This window comes from Lontra canadensis, unplaced genomic scaffold (assembly GCF_010015895.1).
Source record: "Lontra canadensis isolate GAN:19392208 unplaced genomic scaffold, GSC_riverotter_1.0 scaffold56, whole genome shotgun sequence".
NCBI lineage: Eukaryota > Metazoa > Chordata > Mammalia > Carnivora > Mustelidae > Lontra > Lontra canadensis.
The window spans coordinates 3,063,351-3,086,595 of NW_022631050.1; the positions used below are offsets into that span (position 1 = coordinate 3,063,351).

The 23,245-nt window shown below is 34.4% G+C and overlaps 1 protein-coding gene across 1 annotated transcript in view; it reads right to left on the reverse strand.

Annotated features, from left to right (window-relative positions):
• Nucleotides 1–459: 459 nt before the first annotated feature.
• The window catches only part of CCDC39 (coiled-coil domain containing 39), a 52,410-nt gene continuing 29,624 nt past the window's right edge, over nt 460–23,245 (reverse strand). The window contains exons 12-20 of the mRNA XM_032875420.1: nt 21,187–21,324; nt 18,825–19,033; nt 9,450–9,573; nt 4,989–5,148; nt 4,469–4,575; nt 3,604–3,744; nt 3,288–3,467; nt 3,058–3,143; nt 460–1,652 (exon numbers count right to left, since the gene is read on the reverse strand). Coding sequence (XP_032731311.1) covers nt 1,499–1,652; nt 3,058–3,143; nt 3,288–3,467; nt 3,604–3,744; nt 4,469–4,575; nt 4,989–5,148; nt 9,450–9,573; nt 18,825–19,033; nt 21,187–21,324 — 1,299 coding nt within the window. The 3' untranslated portion in view covers nt 460–1,498. The remainder of the gene's footprint in view (nt 1,653–3,057; nt 3,144–3,287; nt 3,468–3,603; nt 3,745–4,468; nt 4,576–4,988; nt 5,149–9,449; nt 9,574–18,824; nt 19,034–21,186; nt 21,325–23,245) is intronic.

Here is a 23,245-nt window from a genome sequence, read left to right on the forward strand (position 1 = left end):
GCCAGGACCTATACATTTTGTATGTATTTGATCATTTCAGTAAACTTGTGTAGGTAATTCTTACTGTCTCAGTATGACAAATAAGGAAAAAAGCATAGAGAAGCAACTTTGCCAAGGTCATAGAGCTAGTAAGACAATCCCTGCCTCCGTAAAACACAGTGTTTAATATTGAATTGCAAGTTCCAAGTAATTTACAAAGTAATACAGGGCAGAGAGAATAAGAACTTGAGCAAACACACAAAATGACCATAAAATTAATCAGTTTTTCGATCTTCTAAATCTTACGTATTTAGAACCATATTTTACAAAAATATTATTTATCTTGTTGGATTTGGCTATAGCATTTGCTGGCTATTTCTAAAAACAATAAGATACTTAAATAATCAGGAAAAACAGGTTTATTGCAACTTCTGCCTTTCAGAAAGAACTGTAAATGACACTTCTAAATAACAATTGTGACAAATTCTTTCGAGGGTTGAAGGAGAAATAGTTAAGTATATATTTTCTAAGTATATATAGCTAAGGATTTATTTAAAAGCCAGTTTTATAATCATACTCCACACTCTCCAAGAGTTGAAAATATTGGGCTCATGTTTTATAGTATATTAAATGAAGTAACATTCTAACTCTAGTGGTCTACCTCCACTGTAAATTTATGGGATTCCTGTTGCAAATCAAATTACACCCAGTTCTTTGTCTACTACAAGAACGTCTTGGGGAAGGAAGGTTGAAAGTACATTCTTACTCTTTATGCTTGGCTGTATCTTAACAAAATAATATGTTTGACTTCTTTCAAGATCAGAGTTAAGTAATTCCTAGAAATTTAAGCTGCATTTTTATTAATATGCAGTGCTCTTTCCTATTGTTTTTTGGGGGGAGGGAATAAATGCTATTTTTGGGTTAAAAACTTTAGAATCCTACCAAAAGAAGAAACAAAAAGACTTCTCCCCCAAAAGCCCAAGAAACATGTTTCTCTGACTAAAGCAAACCTAATTTTAGGATTTTCTAGGGTAAATGAGAATTTTAGTATTACAAACTATTCACAGGACAGCAAATCTTCAGAAATTTCCAGAAACACTGTGTCACATTAGAACTGAAGTTGTTTCATGGCTAGCGTGAAATAACTGAAGCAAAGTGTTTTCTAATCTAACAAACATCAAAATAACAGTGAAAAACATCATTTTCTCTGCTTATAAAACGTAGCCTTGTTAAAGAATCTGCGATTACTGCTTTCCTTTTCTGTAAAGAAAACAGTATGGCAAAGGCTAAGGAAATTAAGCATTTCTTTGTCTTATATGAACCTAAATTGCTTGACTTTTTTAACTGTTTCACATTTTCCACTAAGTAAACTTTCATCTAGTTATTGCATATTTCTAACACGATCTCCGTGGGCGCCTCATCACTACACAGCACCCAAAAGTGTAGGGTGGAATTCACTATCTTAAAAGTAAGATTTTTGCTTTTGTGTTTACAACTTATACAAAAGAGGTTGAAATGTTTATTTGCTGCCCTTTTTGTTTTTATCATTATTGGAGCTACTGGTTGCACTTGGTGGCCTAGAAATGTTGCCAGTCACTGAAGAGGCAGGGAAGTTCAGCTCTAATACTTTAATTGAAGTCTGAGAGGCAGTACTTGTGGTACTTCTCGATGACCTACAGGAAAAGAAAAACAGCACTATTTTAAATTTAATGCAAAATCTGTATTACTAAAGACCCCCTCACTAATGGCAAAAGATACCATAATCCCACAAGGAATTAGATCAAAAAATATATACTAGTAATACTACTAAATTTTGAAAGCATAACCATTAATGTCAAAAAATTAGTTCAAAAGAAAAAGTAATGGACATAGCTTCAAACTAGCTCAACAAATGTCTATGAAAAAATATTTTCAGCTATAATCAATTTAGAGGTGGAATCATTAAACATTAAAAAGGTTTTGTAAAAATCATTAAGCATAAAAAGGCCATGGGAATTTGGGTGCTGGCAAGAGTGACTATAATAATAGGTTATGTAATCTAAGCTAAAGATAAGAAAATGAGGCCTATTGACAGGATAAAGTCATGGGGTCATTTGAAAAACATAACTAGCTATACAATTCTGAAATGCTAAGATTTAAAAATATGGAAATACAGTGATGATCAGGTGATTGCTTACCATGTTTATATAGAGAGAGTTTGTTCTACTTTAATACTATCTTTTAGGGATATCCCTTTTATATTCTGAAAGCTCTCTGTGGACAAGTGAAAAGTAAATAGCTACTAAACATAGGAGGTTGGGAATTTTAAACATAGGAGGTTGGGAATTTTAAAATTAGGATCATAATTAATAATTTTTATTTTGTCAGCAAAGCACAAGAGTTGATTAGACATCAATCTACCTGATAGAATTCTGGGTAAATAAATATAAACTGTAGAAGTAAAGAATAATTTCCTTTCTAGCCAAGCAGCAAAAATGAAATAAAATTCTGACTACTTAAAAACTTCATAATGTGGTTTTAATCATAAAAATCATACTCCATATGTCTGTACATCTAAGTTGCCTTTTTATGGTTTAAAAAATTCTCTCCAGAGGTGCCTGGGTGGCTCAGTCAGTTAAGCAGCTGCCTTCAGCTTGGGTCATGATCCTGGAGTCCCTAGATTGAGCCCCACATCCCACATAGGGCTCCCCACTCAGCAGGAAGTCTGCTTGTCCCTCTCTGTCTGCCCCTCACCCTGCTCATGCTCCCCCCCCCCCGTTTTCAAATAAATAAAAAAAATCTTAAAAAAAAAATTCTCCCCATACTCAGGGTTAATCATGCAAGATGTAACCTCCAAAATTTTAACCTGCTGTACCCTACTGAAATAGCTAGAAGTCACAAAACACTCCATGTTCTCACAGAAAGTGTGACATCAGACAGAAACCAGAAGGAAAGAGTCTTGCTCTGCTGGCTGTTATCTGCATACATGATACTAACAGAAAGGTGGGTAAGGGTAAGAAGAACACTGACAGATCCAGTGGCTGTGGTGGTATTTGCATAGGACAGAGTTAATGAGATGATTTTTAAACTTAGACTTACCTTGTTGATAACAGTGAAGTCTGTGAAGGAGATCTAGAACTCTGGCGACTGCCTTTTGGACCAGCTGTAGGTAGTTCTAAACCATTCTGGAATAATATTCAATAGCGATCATTAGTACCACTGCATTTTCGAAAGAATTATTTTTAATTAGACTTCACTTTATGATAAGTGCCAATATTTATTTCATTAAATGTTTAGAAAATATTTTAGCTAGAAAGTACTATTATTACCTGTTGAAAGTATGTTTGAAGGATAATACGGATCTCAGCATTTTCTTCCATGACATCAACTAGCATTTCATCAATGATCTTGTGGAAATGTTTTACTTCACGAAGTCTGATGTCTTGTTCTTCTAGTGTTTCATCTTTTGTGTCTTTCAGAAGTCGGATTTCCTTGGTGAGTTTTGCACACTGTTGTTAGTCGATAGTAGTCAATTATTATTTAAAACTATTTCCCAGAACTTAATATTTTTTAATGGATGAAGGAGGATTTGGAACTCCAAAATATATAAATATGACAGGTTAGTTTTTAAAAAGACAGCAATACCTGTTTAGTTACTCTCTCTAATTTTGGCTTCTGTTCCTCAGTTTCTCTATTTAGTTGAGATGAATAAGCCTGCTTCTCTGATAATTTTTCTTTGACACTATTTGTTAAATGTTCTATAACTTCTAAAGTATTTTCCATGCTCTGGAGAAAATAAAGTGTTAACATACTTATTGGTTAGAATCAATAACATACAACTTGCCATTTTTCAAGTATTCATTTAATTTTAATTCATTTGCTTTTGTATATAAATACATTATGTTGGTAGATAATAAGTATAGTGGTCTTTGGATTAAGTTTTATATAGAATTCCACTAGAAAGTACTTTTTCGGTACTTGGGGAAAATAAGTCAAACAATGGCTATTAAAAGTATGCAATTTTCAAAGATTCAAAATTCATACCATTGGTTCCTTCACATATTAGGGAAAAAAATTTTAATTTTTATATAGAGCTTGCTTACCAAGCACATTGTTTTCTCTTTCAATGATGTAGTTTAGTAACTACTTTCTACTAGACTATTTTTATCTTTCAAATTTTATTATAAGGGGGAATCTTTAAGATAATCTTTAAGGAATTAAATGAAATAAAAGTTCATTAAATAAGTTAGTAGATATATCATAATTAGCTGGCTATGATTCATCATCTAATTAGTCATTATCTGCTGTCCATCCTATGCTTAATACTGTGATTTTGTGATTTTAACTATTTAATAGTTTGGTCACTTATTTTTTTTTCTCATTTTAATTAAAATGAAACTTTTACTATCTACTTTTAAAAATTATCTTCTTTGTACATGATAACAAGACAGTGGACATAATGATAGTTAACTTTTACTAAGAGCTTATTTCTAAAGCCCATAGAATTTACCTGGATATCTTCCTGTAGTTCCCTGATTTGTCTTTGTTTATATCTGTATTTTTCATCAATAGCTCTTTTTTGTTCTTCTAGTTGGATTTTTTGTTCATACTCATCACCTAAAATTAGAGAATTCTTTAAATTTTTAACATGTTATGTAGAAAGCAAGCTTCAAGTCTTACATATATTAAACTTACAACATCTTTGTTATAGGTTAAAATCCTCATACCTCCTTGTTGAAAAACAGTGTGAGCATGTAATGTAATAGCCATTCTTTTGTCAACACACAGCAGCCAATAGGCCGCCATATTCTTCACATTTGAAATTAATTCCCAGAGAAGGGATATGCAATACTGCTAAACTAATAATGGAAATAACTTAGCCCTTGTTTTAAAGGGAGGGGGGAGGGGATTTTTCTGACTCAATCAAACATGGTACATTTTTGTTTCCCATGTCTCACAATGTTCCTCTTTAAAAATAATTATCCTTTAATTGCCACATTCATAAAAAAATTTTAAAAACTCCTACATACTGGATGGAGTGACTTTTTTAAAAGATTGTTTGTAATTGTTGTTGCAGTTTCTCAGCACTTGCAAGGTGTTTTCTAAAGCATAGATTTCTTTTTCAGCTTTGTTGATCTTAGCGTCCAAACTGTCACCTTCCCTTTGAAGTTCTTCTTTTTCTTGAGCGGCCTGTGAAATACAGAATAGAAGTGACTGCACAAAATTATCATGGGAGAGAATATCTGCTTCCAGGGCAGGAAATAGTTTACTCCCAACAATACCAATTTACCTTGGGGCCTACATGCAGCCTTAAGCATTCATTTCTTGCACTTGATTGAGAGTAGAAGACTAAATCCCCAAGATCTTCAAAACCGAGTACACAGGATATAAACTGATAGAAGTGTAGCAGCTAACCAAAGCTTACATTGAAACTTTCCAACAAAAATTACCAGAAAGCTAAGCAGATCTAAACTTTACTGGAAAGAGATAGGGTTAACTGGGACGTGGCTTCAAACTAGATCTATTTAGTAAGGAGAATGCATGTTTCTGGCCTGAAAGAGGCTTAGAACACTTTCTCATTTTAAGTCTTAGGAATATAAGAAGTGAGCAAGGTTCATGTAGAAAAGTAAATGCATATTATTTCCAACACAGTTAAATTGTTATTAGAACTAGGATTTCAACATTTTTGAACAGTTAAATAATATTAAAATTGGAGTACTCAACTTCAGTTGCACATACTAAAGTTGGAAAAAATAAAATTAGTGTGACACCTGCACAATAATAACATGCAAATTTGTGAAGCACTCTATATTTTCAAAGGAGAACACTGCATGATTCCACTCACATGAGGTGCCTATAATAGTCAAATTCACAGACGGAAAGTAGCATGATGGTTGCCTGGGGTTGAGGAGAGGGGAAAATGGGGTCTCTGTTTAATGGGTAGAGTGTTTCAGTTTTGGAAGATGAAAAAGTTCTGGAGATGGAGGTTGGTATTAGTTGCACAACAGTGGAGATGTACTTCATACCACAGAACTGTACACTTAAAAATTGATAAATGGCCAATTTTATGTGTATTTTGCCATATTTTAAAATGTTTAAAAATTAGAGAAAAATAATTGATAAATGTGGCTGGGAAAAAATGCAGTCTAAAAATTGTTGAAAACCAAAAATTCTCAGTAGTGGGCATACTCAGTGACTTTTTTCAGCTTAAATGTCACTGGGCTAAACTCTCTAGAGTTGTATCAAAAAAGTTCCAAAGGACTTCCACAATTAAATGTTGACAGGGATAACATGCCAAAAGTGCCAAAACCCATTTTTAATCAAAATTAAATAATTTCATTTGTTAATTTACCCAATCCCAAGAATGTATATTTAATACACATCAGAATGTGGCCATTTGGACAGTTTTTTGGTAATTCTTTATCTCTTAACATTTTCACTGGTATTTATTATACTTCAAAATATATTAACATATTTTTACAGTAAATAGTACATAATAAAAAAAGAGTTAACAAAAAAATTTCTTAGATAAATTATAATCTAATTCCAGTAAGTTTAGTCTAAAATTGGCAACCTTTTCATTCAAAAATATACTGTAGTGGAAGAGACCTAGTATGAATCAAAACAACTAGATTTTAGTTGTGGATTTCTTATGAATGAGGTGAGTAACATTAAATTAATACATCCTCCTCCAAGTTCAGTTTCTTTATTTGCCAAACAAAGGGGCTGACGTTGTATATTTATATATATTTCTTGATCTAATTCCATATATACCTTAAACTTCTAAAAACTCTTATGATTCTATCTGGTTTTAAATCAGATTATAAAATGTACACCTTTTATCCTAGATTTGAAAGCTTATATTAGAAACAAATTTTTATACTTTTCTGTCAGCATTTTAAAACATTTTCTAGTAATTTCATTTTCTAATAGTTTCACTAAATTGTGGTCAGAATTGGACTGTATCCTTATGAAGACCACATAAGACACATTGAGTCTAGCTACAAATAAAGTTTCATTTTCACAAATCTGGCACATGTGAAGTATTAAGAGTAAAACATTTAAATATGCTGTATATTGGGGCGCCTGGGTGGTTCAGTTGTTAGGCGTCTGCCATTGGCTCAGGTCATGATCCCAGAGTCCTGGGATGGAGCACTGCATCAGGCTCTCTGCTCAACAGGGAGTCTGCTTTTCCCTCTCCCACTCCCCAGCTTATGTTCCCTCTCTCACTGTGTCTCTGTCAGATAAATAAAATCTTAATAAATAAATAAATATATAAAGCTGTATAAAAATAAATTAAATAAATATGCTGTATAATGTGAAATGGAATAATGTGGCAAGCTGCAGACCCTAGAAAGGATGGAAAGTGAAGAGTGGCATTAGGAAATTGGGAAGGTAACTGATTGCCTTGGTTCATCTTACATATGCCTTATGCTGACTTTTATCCAGCAACTTTGCTGTGAACAGAAGAAACACACACTTCGTCATAAAATTTGCCTGTTTTCCTGAGAAGTGGATGCATCATCATCAATCATCATCATCCCAGCAATAACAATAATGACAGCTAACATTTACTGAGGGCTCATATCATTCCAGACACGGCTTAAGGGTTTATGTGTATTTCTTCACATATTCACTTCTCACAACAAAAGTAATAATATCCTCATTTTGCAAGTGAGGAAATTAAGCCCCCAAAATGATTAAATAACTTAATCAAAGTAACCTACTTGGTCAGTGATAGAACCAAGATATGGACAAAGGCACTCTAACACCAGAGCTTTTAGGTAACATCACAGACCTTGTTGAAAGAGAAACTTAAGTGGAATTGTAATATATATATTCTTCCCAACACTGAACAAGCTAGAACCCACCCTTCACCCCTCAACCTTTAAAATCTGAGAGGAGGAAATTCTTGTTAGTATCAGGTCGAAGCCTGAGGTACTACAGACCGATGAGTTACAAGAACGGTTTGAGAACTGGGATTCATTTCTCATGTAAGTTAGGTGGAATTTCCTGAGGCAAAGTGGCAGGCATATCACACTCAGTGTGTGTGTTGGGGCACACTCAAAGAAGGGCTAAGAAGGAAACTTGGAAGACTCAGTACAAGTCAAAGGAAAGGGAACATCTCTCTAAAAGGGCCATCCCCCTAAGGGTGTGAATTGGGAGATCTTTCTACTCCCATCAGTGTATGATAGAGGAAAAATGAATTAAAATTAAAATTTCCACTCCTTTCTGGTGTTTTAAGTTCCCAGAACTCTGTGTAAAGGAAATTACACCTGTTCAGTTTCTACATGGGAAAAATGAGTATGGCAGTACTCAGGAAGGGAAATGCATCCAGTTCTTGATCACTTCTCTATTTCCCCTTATGGGTTACTAGGTAAAGATAACCATGAAATGGCAGACAAATCTCAAACACCAGAAGACAGCACATTCACCACCTGACCTGTCTCTTTCCCATCTAATATAAAGACAAAGAACAGGTCTCTTCCTCTCTGGACATCTGCCATACCAGAGCTGCACTGGTAAATTAGAGAATAAGATTACAAAGGTGGTACAGCTCCAGGTGATGATATGGTCTAGGATGTAGCCATATGAGTGGATGGCTATAGTGACATAAGGCCTTGACCCTGAGATGTTAAACAGGTTAACACATGAATAAACACATGAATAGTAAAGATATGAAAGTGACAGCAGGTTGCAGGGCAAAACAGATTATGAATCTTGAATAAATGGGGGGAAATGACATGACACAAATGATAGCCCTCCCCCCCAAAAAAAAGATTAAAGAGCAGTCCAGTCCAGACCTCTTTATGATGTCATGGACTTGAGGTATATAAAAATAATAACTTCAGGGTACCTGGGTGGCACAGGCAGTAAAGCATCCAACTCTTGGTTTTGGCTCAGGTCATGATCTCAGGATTATGAGATTGAGCCCCATGTCAGGCTCTGCACCGAGCATGGAGTCTGCTTGAGATTCTCTATCCCTCCCCCTCTGCCCACCCCTCTAAAGCAAATAAATAAATCATATATATGATTTATTTATATATTTATAAATTTATATTTATTTATATTTATAAATTATATGTATAATATATAATAGGCTTCAGGGAGCGCCTGAGTGGTTCAGTCAGTTAAGCCTCTGACTCTTGGTTTTGGATCAGGTCATGACCTCAGGGCTGTGAGATCAAGCCAGTGTCAGCTCTGCACTCAGTAGAGTCTGCCTGAGATTCTCTCCCTCTCCCTCTGCCCCTCCCCCTACTCATGCACTGTTGAGCACACCTGCACTCTCATTCAAATAAATAAATCTTTAAAAAATAATAGCTTCAGTACCTCCATTTAACAACTAATGTTTTATGGCCCTAATCAAGTGCAATAGCTACAAAACTGCTATGAAATTTAAAGTTGCAAGGCAAAACAACAACAACAGCAAGCCATTTGGTTTACAGACTACAGACAAAGATACTTCACAATTATGAAATCATTAAGATTACCTTTATCACATAATAGGCCTGTGTTTTCTCCTCTTCTCCTTCAGGAGGCAGCATAACAACAGTAAGAATTTCATATCTGTTCTTCAGCTTATCAATTTTACTTAGCCTCTCATGAAACTCAGCACTAACATGGAAAGAAAAAGAAAACACTGAAAAACAAATAACATACTCTCTTTTAAAGGGCTATTTTCTTATATAAGATATTTTCATTAATACTGAAGTTAGACGCGCCTGGGTGACTCAGTGGGTTAAAGCCTCTGACTTCGGCTCAGGTCACGATCCCAGAAACTTGGGATCAAGCCCTGCATCGAGCCCTGCATTGGGTTCTCTGCTGGGCAGGAAGCCTGCTTCTCCTCCTCTCTCTCTGCCTGTCTCTCTGCCTACTTGTAATCTCTGTCAAATAAATAAATAAAATCTCTAAAATAAAATAACGAAGTCAAACAGGTTAAATATGTTCTCACTTTTCAATTTTTTAATTAGTGGGAAGCATCTCAGGTTTCACCCTATTTGAAAGCTAAGAAGTTAGGCTGCCATAGTTTCATGGATGTTGGCAGAAGACACAAGATTCCTAGGTCAGAGAAAAAGGACTTTGCCATTCATGGTACACCAAGTAGCATGCACCTCCTGCTTGCAGAGCTCAAAGTCCCATGCAAGTGAGGAGGAGCTCAAGTGGATGTTATATACACTGAAGGTTTATACCAGAGCTGAGGAACCTCAAGCTTACATAGTCCAAATATCTTGTAATAGGAACTAAGCTAATACATCCAATCTTTACTCCAGCAAGAGGATACCACCTTTAACTTCTAAGGCTATTTACTATCTAAACATCTTTTAAAAGATAGTTTGATGCAAATTAAAACCACAATACATTATTACCTCACAGTCTTTGGGTAGCTAAGGAAAAAAAAAGAAAACAAAAAGAAGAGAAAAAAAGGAAAGTATTGGCATGGTGCCTCGGTGGCTCAGTTGGTTAAGCTGCCCATTCTTGATTTCAACTCAGGTCATGATCTCAGAGTCCTGGGGGCTCTCAGTGGGGAGTCTGCTTGAGATTCTCTCCCTCCTCCTCTGCCCCTCCCACTACTAGTGTACTCTCTTGATCTCTAAAATAAAAATATAAGTAAATCTTAAAAAGAAAAGTACTGACAATAATGTGGAGAAATTTGAAATCTTGTGCACTATTGGTGGAACTATAAAACGATGCAACCACTATGGAAAACAGTATTGCAGTTCCTCAAAAAATTCCAAATAAAACTACATATGATACAGCAATCACACTTCCAGTTACAAAGCCAAAAAAATCAGAAGTAGGTACTTGAAGAAATCTCTGCACCACAGTGTTCATAGCAGCATTATTTATAAGAGCCAAGAGGTGAAGCAACCCAAATATTCATGGACAGATGAATGATACACTAAATGTGGTATATACATGCAATGGAATATTATTCAGCCTTAAAAGGAAATTGCATCACCTGCTGCATGGACGAACCTGAGGACATTATGCTAAGTGGAATAAATCAGTCACAAAAGACAAATACTGCATGATTCCATTTACATGAAGTATCTAAAGCAGTCAAATTCATACAGACAGAGAAAAAATGGTAGTAACCAAAAGCTAGGGGAAGGAGGAAATGATTAATGTTTAGAAGGTATGGAGTTTCAGTTTCAGAAAATGAAAGAGTTCTGGAGATCTATTGCACTACAATGTGAATATACTTAGTAACATTACTGAACTGTACACTTAATAATGTTTAGTATATTTTATGTTTTGTGTTTTTTTTGCAAAAATTTTTAACAAGATAGTCCAGAACAGGAATGTTAGTACATTTCCTTGCAAGACACACAGAAGTATGAGAAACTATAAAGAAGTGCCTCCCAAGATTTAGACTTTTTTTACTCTGCTGATTATTTTTTTCCTTTTATTCTGGCAGATTCATATTTTATGAACTTTTAAAAAATTCATTTGCCTACTACAATCTTGTGAAAGTGTACTACCCAAGTATGGTGAGAAGAAATCTTCAACCTACCAGTTTTCCTACTCCTAAAGAAAATTTGGTGGTAAAACACATTAAGAAACAGAAGTTATGGCTTTGCTTATTTTTAAGTATTACTGTTGTATCATCACAAAATATTTAGTCAACTTTTATATGATTGTAAAAGACAAGACCTGTTGGCTTCCAGCCTAAGATGGTGAACTGAGCACTAGTACATCTCTTCTCCTTCCAAAAATGGAAAAGAATAAAGGGAGGAAAAAAAAAACTGCCACAGTTCTGGGAAAGAGAAAGACACAATTTTGTCATGAACTCATGAAAAAAATGGGAAACAAATGGGATTTGATTGATGGAGGGAGAGGGAGGATAGAGATAAAAACAGAAAATTATTAATGCAGAAATAAGAGCCACGTTTCATCAAAGAAGTCTGGAGAAAATTCAAATCCAAAAATAAGAAATAAAAAGATGAAGAGTGATCTCTTAGGCTATTATTAAGGTAAGTAATGAAAGGATTGTCGACAGAAAATCTAGGCCTCTCTCCTCAACCCCTCAAAGTTTATAGAAATGTTGGCAGGAATTATTTATGCTCCAATGATAAGCCCCCAAATTAGCAGAGTTCCTAGCATTGTTTGTCGGCACTGAAGAAAAAAGTAAAAAAGAGCATGATGTAATTCCAGGCCCCCACAACAGTGGAGATTAATAAAAACCAAAGTTCCACCCATGAAGTAAATAGTCTTTATCACCCAAAATAAACTCCTTAAGGGACAAACTACTTTGGTCATTAAGGGCAAAATTAGCCCAGTGCCCATAAGCAGCCCTCCCATTTAGAGGAGAGACCAACTGGGGAAAAAGATCTATCTAACTGCAGAAGAAACCTATACCAGCTGCTATATCAATCACCATGATTATTAATTAAACATTTGTTATTAAATATAACAGAAAGCCAAGGACTATCAGACATTTTGGAAAGTTAACAGCATGAACGAAAAGAACAAAATCAGCAAACATAGGACATACACTAAGAGAAACAAAAATAATGCATGGGATAGAAGAGAACTTCCAAAGTATTCCAGTATCTCTAAAAGATGAGAGGATATTGATTCGAAACTATCCATAAACAAGAATGGACTGCTTTAAAAAGAAATGACCAGTGAAGGAACAAGAATCCTTGCAAATAGTTCCCCCGTCTCAACTTAACAGTAGTAAGAAAGATTAATCAATGATCTAGAGAAAGAGAGAAAGGGGGACAGAGAATGGAGAGTAGGCCGAAAGAAAGAGACTAGGGAGGGAAAGAATGAGAATATCTTAAAAAGGGGAATAAAAAGAACAGAAATTTTAAAATGAGAGTAAAGTTAAGAAATCCAGAAGACAGACCAACAACCACTAAAAATAAGCAACAAATGCAGAACACAGAGAGTGGTGTGAGAAAAAAAATTAAAGAACTAATAGAAAAATATTTCCCTGACCTAAAGAAAAACTTGATGAAATAATTGAGAGTTCACCAAGGTTCAAACAATAAAAATGAAAGCCAAAAAAAAAAAAAAACAAACTCACCCGACACATAGAGAAATTCTGAAACCCGAAGGATGAGAAAAGTGTTCCAAAGCTTTTCAGACAGAAAAAAAAAAAAACCAAGTTCCTTACAAAACAAAATGAATTAGTCTGAGTAAGACCTCTCATAAAAACACTGTCATCTAAAAGAATATGAAACAATGCTTTCAAAGTCCAACTGTAATTCAAATATGAACAGAGTAAGTATGCTTTAAACATGCAAGAACTCAAAAATTTCAGAAAACATCAATTCTGGAAAAAAAATTCAAAACATACTCCAGAGAAATGACATGGGAATCCAAGAAAATAAGATGACAAAGGATACACAAAACAGTATTAAACCAAAAACATGTAAAACATATAGCTAGGTGGAATTATTGCTGGAAATTGACTGTATAGTTTATGCAAGTTATAAGAAAGGAGTTCTTTAAAAATAGAAACATAATATTAAAAACAAAAAATAACAACCTGAAACTATAATTGGTGGTTTCAACAACACAGGAAAGAAGGAGAGAGGAAATGCAGCAGTAAAAGATGCTAGAAGTCTTATCTCTTTTATGAAGGAAAAAAAATCGTAAGCTAATTAATCCTCAGTATTCAGAGAGAAATAGGAAGGTTGAAGTTTCTCTTGAATTTAAGAATAACCAACAAGGGGTGCCTGGGTGGTTCAGTGGGTTAAGCCGCTGCCTTCAGCTGAGGTCATGATCTCAGGGTCCTGGGATCGAGTCCTGCATTGGGCTCTCTGCTCAGCAGGGAGCCTGCTTCCCCCTCTCTCTTTGCCTACTTCTCTGCCTACTTGTGATCGCTATCAAATAAATAAATAAAATCTTAAAATAAAAAAGAATAACCAACAAAATAATAAAAATTACAATGCATATATTCCAAACAAAAAAGAGGAAAGAAGGGAAAAACAAAATTAGTAAAACCAATGAAAGACAGAAAAGACAAAAACAATACCTATCATATAATAGGTATTTATCCAAGAGAAAAGAAAGCATATGCTCATACCAAGCACATATATGTTCAGAACAACTTTATCTGTAATAGTTAAAACCCAGAAACAATAAATGTATACACAAATTGGGGTAGATGTATGCAATGCAATATTACTACTCAGTGATACAAATCTGGAGTCAACAAATCATCCTGCCTGTTACCTGTTTTTGTACAGCCCATGAGGAAAAAAATGCCATTTACATTTTTTAAATGTATAATTAAAGAAAAAATCAAGAGGAACATTATATTTAATGAAAAATAAAAATTCTATGAAATTCAAATTTCAGTGTCTGTAAAGTTTTATTGGAATACAGGCATGCTCATTTATTTCCATACTATCTATGGCTGCTTCTGCTCTACAATGGCAGAGTTGGGTTGTTGCAACAGAAACCACATGACCCACAAAACCTGTAATACTTACTATTTAGCCCTTATAGAAAATTGTGTAAGACACTGCTAAACTAATGTTTAACCTTCGAAGTTGAAATTTAACTCTCACTCTCTGCAGATGATATGATACTTTCTGTGGAAAACCCAAAACACTCCACTCCAAAACTGCTAAAACTTTTACAGGAATTCAGTAAAGTGTCAGGATATAAAATCAATCCACAGAAATCAGTTGCATTTCTGTACACCAACAGCAAGACAGAAGAAAGACAAATTAAGGAGTTGATTCCATTTACAATTGCCCCAAAACCATAAGATACCTAGGAATAAACCTAGCCAAAGAAACAAAGAATCTGTACTCCGAAAACGATAAAGTACTTATGAAAGAAATTGAGGAAGACACAAAGAAATGGAAAAGCATTCCATGCTCATGGAAGAACAAATATTATGAAAATATCTATGCTACCTAAAGCAATCTACATATTGATTGCAATCACTATCAAAATACCATCAACTTTTTCAAAGAAATGGAACAAATAATCCTAAAATTTATATGGAACCAGAAAAGACCCTAAATAACCAGAGGAATGTTGAAAAAGAAAACCAAAGTTGGTGGCATCACAATTCCAGACTTCAAGCTCTATTACAAAGCTGTGATCATCAAGACAATATGGTACTGGCACAAAAACAGACACATAGATCAGTGGAACAGAATAGAGAGCCCAGAAATCGACCCTCAACTCTATGGTCAACTAATCTTTGACAAAGCAGGAAGGAAATATCCAATGGATAAGAGTCTCTTCAACAAATGGTGTTGGGAAAATTGGACAGCCACATGCAGAAGAATGAAACTGGACCATTTCCTTACACCACACACGAAAATATACTCAAATGGATGAAAGACCTCAATGTGAGACAGGAATCCATCAAAATCCTTGAGGAGAATACAGGCAACAGCCTCTTTGCCTCCGCTGCAGCAACTTTTTCTTCCTAGAAACATTGCCAAAAGCAAGAGAAGCAAGGGCAAAAATGAACTACTGGGATTCATCAAGATCAAAAGCTTTTGCACAGCAAAGGAAACAGCCAACAAAACCAAAAGACAACTGACAGAATGGGAGAAGATATATGCAAACAGCATATCAGATAAAGGGCTAGTATCCAAAATCTATAAAGGACTTACCAAACTCAACACCCAAAGGACATATAATCCAATCAAGAAATGGGCAGAGGACATGAAAAGACATTTCTGCAAAGAAGACATCCAGATGGGTCAATAGACACATGAAAAAAATGCTCCGCATCACTCGGCATCAGGGAAATACAAATTAAAACCACAATGAGATACCACCTCGCACCAGTCAGAATGGCTAAAGTTAACAAGTCAGGAAACAACAGATGTTGGCGAGGATGCGGGAAAAAGGGAAGCCTCCTACACTGTTGGTGGGAATGCAAGCTGGTGCAGCCTTTCTGGAAAACAGTATGGAGATTCCTCAAAAAGTTGAAAATAGAGCTACCCTACAATGCAGCAATTGAACTACTGGGTATTTACCCTAAAGATACAAATGTAGTGATCCGAAGGGGCATGTGCACCCAAATGTTTCTAGCAGGAATGTCCACAATAGCCAAACTATGGAAAGAATCTCTATGGAAAGATGTCCATTAACAGATGAATGGATAAAGAAGTGGCATATATATATACAATGGAATACTATACATCAAAAGAAATGAAATCTTGCCATTTGCAATGATGTGGATGGAACTAGAGAGTATTATGCTGAACAAAATAAGTCCATCAGAAAAAGACAATTATCATATGATCTCTCTGATATGAGGAATTTGAGAGGCAGAGTCGGGGGTTGCGGGGTGGGGAAGGAAAAAATGAAACAAGATGGGATCAGGAAGGAGACAAACCATAAGAGACTCTTAATCTCACAAAACAAAGAGGGTTGCTGGGGGAAGGGGGTGTATGGAGAGGGTGGTTGGGTTATGGACATTGGGGAGGGTATATGTTATGGTGAGTGCTGTGAAGTGTGTAAACCTGACAATTCACAGACCTGTACCCTTGGGGCAAATAATACATTATATGTTAATAAAAATAATTAATAAAAATTTCACAAAGTTGAAATTTATAATTAGCTAAGCATCTATCTCAAAAAGTTAAGCACATCAAAATAAACCCACAAAAATAGAAGGAAAAAATAGTAAATGTGAGAGCAGCAATTAATAAAATAGAAAAGTGGTGACCTGGGTGGCTCAGTCAGTTAAGCATCCAACTCTTGGTTTCAGTTTAGGTCAGGATCTCAGGGCCATGAGATCAAGCCCTGCATGAGGCTCTGGGCTTGACTTGGGGCCTACTTGAGATTCTTTCTTCATCCCTCTCCCTCCCTTTCTGCTCCTCCCTGACTCATGCTTTCTTTCTCTCTCTCTAAAATAAATAAATAGAATCTTTAAAAAATAATAATAATAATAAAATAGAAAATGGATTCACAATAGAAAAAAATGAACAAGCATTGTTTCTTTTCAAGGAATAATAAAATTCATTAACCACTGCAAGACTTGTCCCACCTAAAAAAGAGAAGTCACAAATAATATCAGGAATGAAAGGCTACAAACACTGAAGCTATTAAACAAAAAATAAAATGGTATCATAAACAATTTTATGGCAATAACTCAAAATTTAGATGAAATGGAAATTTTTTCCTAGGGAAAAATATAATTTACTAAAACTTACTGAAGAAGAAATACAAAATCTATGTTGTTCTATAACCAATCAATAAATTGAACCAGTAGTTGAAAAACTTCAAAAAAGTCCAGGCATCCAATGGCTTTACTAGTAAGATCTTTGAAAATTCAAGAAAGATATAATTCTACTCTTTTACAAACTTACCCAGACTACAGAAAAATAAAAAACACACAGAATCATTCTATGAAAGCTGACATAACCTTAATTACCTGATAACTTGACAACGACAACACAGAAAGGAGAATTATAACCACAGATGTGACAACTATATACAAATATCATCAAACAAAATCTAGAATTATAGAAAATGTAATATGTGACAGAGAAGTTTTGTTTATTCCTGGATTGTAATGTTATTTTAACCTTGAAAAATCAATCACTATATTTAACTATATTAACAGACGGAAGGAGCTACATCATATCAATGAATACAGAAAAAGCAAATAACAAAAGTCAACATCCATTCCTGATGAAATGAACTAAAACAACCTCTTAGCAAAGAATGAAAATAGATGGGCACTCCCTTGATATTTAAAAATTATCTCAAAAAAGTCTATAATTCATATTAATGATAAAATGATTCCCTTCCAGATCAGGTCCAAGACTAGGGGACCTACAATCATCATTGCCAGTTGGCACTGACCTGGAGGTCAGACAACAAGGACAGTGAAGCAAAAGAAAGAAAAGTTATAAAGATTGAAAAGAGAGACACAAAACTGTTATTTGCAATGAATGTGAATGAAATACCTAGAAATTAGAATCTACAGATCAACTGTCAGAATTAATAACAGTTTAAGCAAAGTTGCTGGATTCTTAATACATAGAAATCAACCGTATTTCTATAATGCTAGCAACAAACCAAAAATGAAACGATTTAAAAGGAAATAACATTTACAGAAACATTTTAAAAAGTAGCATGTAGCAGTGCCTGCATGGCTCAGGTGATTGAGCATCTGATTCTTGATTTTGGCTCAGGCCATTATCTCAGGGCCCTGAGATAGAACCCCACATCATGCTCCACGTTGAGCATGGAGCCTGTTTAAGATTCTCTCTCTCTCTGCCCCCTGTCCTCCCCCTACTCATGCTTTCTCTCTGTCAAATAAATAATAAATTAATTACTTAATTAATTTAATCATATAAAAAGTAGCATGCAGTCAGGAATAAATCTTTTTTATAAAAGATATGCAAAACCTCTAGGGAAAAATTGTTTTAATAAATGCAGCCATAAGGAAAAGCATGTTATTGAACTCTCACCACAAAACATACTTGAAAATCAAACAAGGGAATTAGTGATCTCATTGCAAAAGGGATAATCTAGAGAATTAGAAGTTACCCAAAGGAAAGAGTGAGGAAAAAACAGGTTTTTTATTAAAATGTGTCCAATATATTAAAAGGCTTTTCAGGGCGCCTGGGTGGCTCAGTGGGTTAGGCCTCTGCCTTCAGCTCAGGTCATGATCTCAGGGTCCTAGGATCCAGCCCTGAGTCAGGCTCTCTGCTTGGCAGGGAGCCTGCTTCCTCCTCTCTCTCTGCCTGCCTCTCTGCCTGCTGGTGATCTCTGTCTGTCAAATAAATAAATAAAATCTTTAAAAAATAATAATAAAATAAAATAAAAGCCTTTCCAAATAAGAAAAAGATGATCATCCAGTCAGTTCTTCTGACACCACTTACATTTTCAAAAAAATTTTAGCAGTATTTTAAAGCACAAATTACCTTATGTTCTGCCGTTCTTGATCAACATATCTTATTTGTGATGCAAGCATTGTTTTGTGAACCTTAATTTCTTCGATTCGTTCTTCCATAGCCGTGTGTAACTGCTGTTTTCTTTTTTCCAGAGAAAGTACTTCTTCTGCCTTACTGTGAAGCATTTCTCGAGTACGTTTAACCTCAAGTTTTAAAAGATTATCTTCTATCATCAAATCCTATCAACATAACAAAATTGTCAGATACTTAAATTATTACTGTTATACACAGACCAAAATGCTTTATTTTATTGCCACAAAAGTCAAACTTGAAAATACAACTTTTTCTAATTTGACCACTGACCAAGATAACTAGGATTAAATTTAGATTGCTCTCAGTGATAACTCTTGGTTTTTCTTCATTTTTAAGAAAAGGATTTATTCCAAGTCTTATTATAATTCAATCTGAAATTTAAGTTTTACTAAAAAAAAATAAAAGGAAGATTCCCAAAATCTTACAATCCAGGAAATATATATATATTCCTATGGATGAAAATTTTTATATTCTAAACTAAATCTCACAAAATAACATGTAAATAAATTTCTATTCTAAACAATTCAGTCATGGATAGAGTACTGACAGAAGAGTACACAAATAAATCACTTTTCAGAATAGAAAGCCCAGAAACAAACACTACAGAACATAAGACTTTATTATTTCAAAACACAGCTTTTTAGTTGGAGAAAAGATTAGATCCCTACATCTCAAATGTACTAAAAAGAAATTCCAGATTAATGAAAAATTTACTGTAAGAGATAATACCAATGCAGTTACTGAAATATTAAACATTTGTTTGATTTTTAGTATGACAAAGAAGTTTCTAAGTATAAAAATTATTTAGGGAAAAAGTAATTGATGTTAAAAAAGGTTTTTAATGTCAAAAATCTGAATAAAAATTTAAAGATAAATGGAAAAAATATTGATAATATGACAGTTAATATTTTTACATATGAAGGTCTTTTGCAAAGCAATTAAAAAATATAAACCTTCTAATAGAAATATGGGCCAAGATAATAAACTAGAAATCCAAAAAAGAAAGATCATGGAATATAACATACATTTTTTTTGAGAGGAAGAGAGCACACAGAAGTGGGGGTGGGGGGGAAGGGGGACACAGAGGGAGAGGGAGAGAGAGAATCCCAAGTAGGCTCCATGCTCAGTACAGAGTCCACATCCCACAACTCTGAGATCATGACCTGAGCTGAAACCAAAAGTTAACACTTAACCCACTAAGTTAACACTTAACCCACTAAGCCACCCAGCCACACCTAAACATTTTTATTTAAACATAAATATTTTAAATTTTATGTTTAAACATCACGTTGTCACCAACTTAAAAAATATAGACTAATACAATGAAATGCCATGTTTGCTCATCAAATTGACAACACTTTTATGAATTATAATATCCACACTTACTGATGGTGAGTAAAATAGAATGCTCACACACTGCTGTGGGACTATTAGATGAACCCTCTAGAAGACAGTTTGGCTTAAAAATTAGTCTGGGGGCACCTGGGTGGCTCAATCAGTTGAGTGCCCAACTCTTAGTTTCGGCTTGGGTCATGATTTCAGGGTCATGAGATCAAGCCCTGTGTGGAGCTTCCTACTCAGTGGAGAGTCGGCTTGGGAATCTCTCTCTCTCCCTCTGCCCCTCCCCTTGTTCATGCGTGCACTCTCTCGTTCTAAAATAAAATGAAATCTTTTTTTAAAAAAATAGTTTTAAGACACTGAAAATATTCATTCTTTTTGAACTGTAATTACACAGTTAGAAATTTCTCCTAACTCATTGAACAATTATACAACAACATATATGCATACTATATGGTAGTACTATATTTTAAGTGGGCTCCATACCCAAAGTGGGGCTCAAACTCATGACCCTGAGAACAAGTTGCATTCCACTGACTGAACCAGCCAGGTCCACCTGATAGTACCACTTAGAATAACCACACATTGGAAATAAACACATATCCAAAAACTCATATCCAAAAAACAAGATACAGTTAAATAAGTTATGGAAATTCTCATGCAATAAACTGTAGGAGGACTTTAAAAATAATTTTTAAAGAATACTTAATGTTTAATATTTAACGTTTGCTGACATACATGGAAATAGATAATATATTTAAAAATTTTTTAAATAATATATATAAAGTCAATTTTCTTCAAAAGACTAGAAGGAAATACTATAACTTTAACACTTTTATCTTGTATACAGTGATTATAGTGAGTTATTTTCATCTTTATAGTTTGGTATATTTTTAAAATTTTCTATAATTAGCATTAAAATGTGTTTTTTAATATTACATACACATACTATTTACTGCACCTGTTTCAAAGCTCTGGTTTTATTAAGTTCTTTCTCTGATCTGTCATTGAAAAGGTTTAGTTCATTTATTTTGGTCATGAGGAACTGTTTTTCATCACAATTTTTACTATTTGACTTCTTGATAAAGTAAAGATCATTCTATAAAAAGGGAAAAGAGGTACATAAATATATATTTTAAAATAACATTAAATAAACATATCTTACATTAAATTATGTTCCATTGAATATTTATAATAATTGGATTTTTAAATCTCACACTTCATGCTCTAATGTTTCTAATATAACACACGTGGATATTCACATAGAAACATATTCCTTTTTATCACCTATTGATTTTTTGGATTTGGTTTTGGTTCAATAATTCTGCAAAATATTATGTATAGTTCAACCTGAATTACTGGGTGATTGCCATTTATGGAGAGAAATATGAAGAGGAAGCCAAGCATCAGTTCAGTATACAGCTCACCTTTTGAAGTTCCTTATTTGATTGAACCCAAGTCACAGAAGGCAAAAACCTTCAGTCTAAAAAAGCATAGGGTTTTGGTTCCCAGTACAAGTTCTAGAATCAGATGGCCTTAATTACACATTAGTTATCTGACCATGGTGGGCAATCTACTCTTCCTTAGTTTCCTCATTTCTAAAATGGAGATGACAGTACCTACCTGCCTGGGCTGCTGTGAGGGTTAGAGATGTTACTGTCAAAGAGTATCGACAACAGTGTTTGACACACAGAAGTGCCATGAATTTTTATTATTACTTGATTACATGTATAGTTATATATTGCTAGAGAGAAAAATGCTAGAAAAGTTCTAATTCCATCCGATGTGTAAGTGTGTCAAACATATCCATCAGATATCGGGTTCTTAGCTTTATAACAGCCTACATCTCCCTACTCACCCAGACCTCGGAACAAGGTTTATGCTCATAATCCCCTCTGGGTACCTAAAGCAAAAACTTTCTAGTTTCAAGACGTAGTTCTGTTCCTCTCTCTCCCTCTGTCTTTTACTCTCTCTTTCTCTCTGCCTCCCGCCTATTCCTCTCTCATTGCCTGTATTTCTCTTAGGTATGAAGAGAATTGCATTGCAGCAAGACTGTAAGAAGAGGAATTTTTTGTGTGTATGATTTCATAAAATCACACATAAAAAATGATTTCATAAAATTGACTTTTAGAATGAACAAAATTTTAACTTAAGGTGATTTTCAACCAGAAGGAATTAGTTTCTATTATTCAACATATGAGATGGAATAGCATGGAAGAGGTAATGCAGAATGACTTCACAATCTCATGGTACTACTGAGAAGAGCAGACCTTCATTAGAAGGTTAACTAGCTTTAATATCTTAAAAACTTCACTTGCATTTCTTGTAATTTATTTATCTCTCTATTAAAACTGAGTTGGGAGAGGCAGTAAGTACTATACAGCTGTATAATGGACAGAGCCTGAGTAGTTAAAAGGCAGAACACTAGAACTATTCCTACACAGCAAAACAGATACCATTCACACCAGAGTCAAGAAATGTGCTTGCATGCAAATGTCACCCTCCTATCATTCAGCAGCATTCATATTCTTATCATATTCTATGTAATTAAAACAATACCATTTATCAAATACCTCCTAAAAGCACTGTGTTAAGATACACATTGCTTCTAATTCTCCCAAATACCCTAAAATAATACCAAATATTTTCTTTCATTTAATAGATGAGTTAACTAGGGCTCAGTTAACTGGGGCTCAGAAAAGTTGAAATAGAAGTACAAAATAAACTTTATATTCACAATCACTTGTTTTTGATTCCAAAATACATGTTCTTTTCCACGAAGTTAAGGAAACAGTTTTTAAACATTTCATCAGGCCACAAACTACTCCAAACCAAAATTTTATCATCTTAAAATTTAAAAAAAAAATTATTTTAAAAAGTAAGAACTTCCTTTCACCTTTGCAGTCCTGAAGGAATTCAGGGCAATCCTTCTTATAACCACTAGAGGACACCGATCACAAGCCTTTCAAACTGTAAATGACACTCCTATCTTTTGGGGTTATTCCATTCAGGTCCGTGAG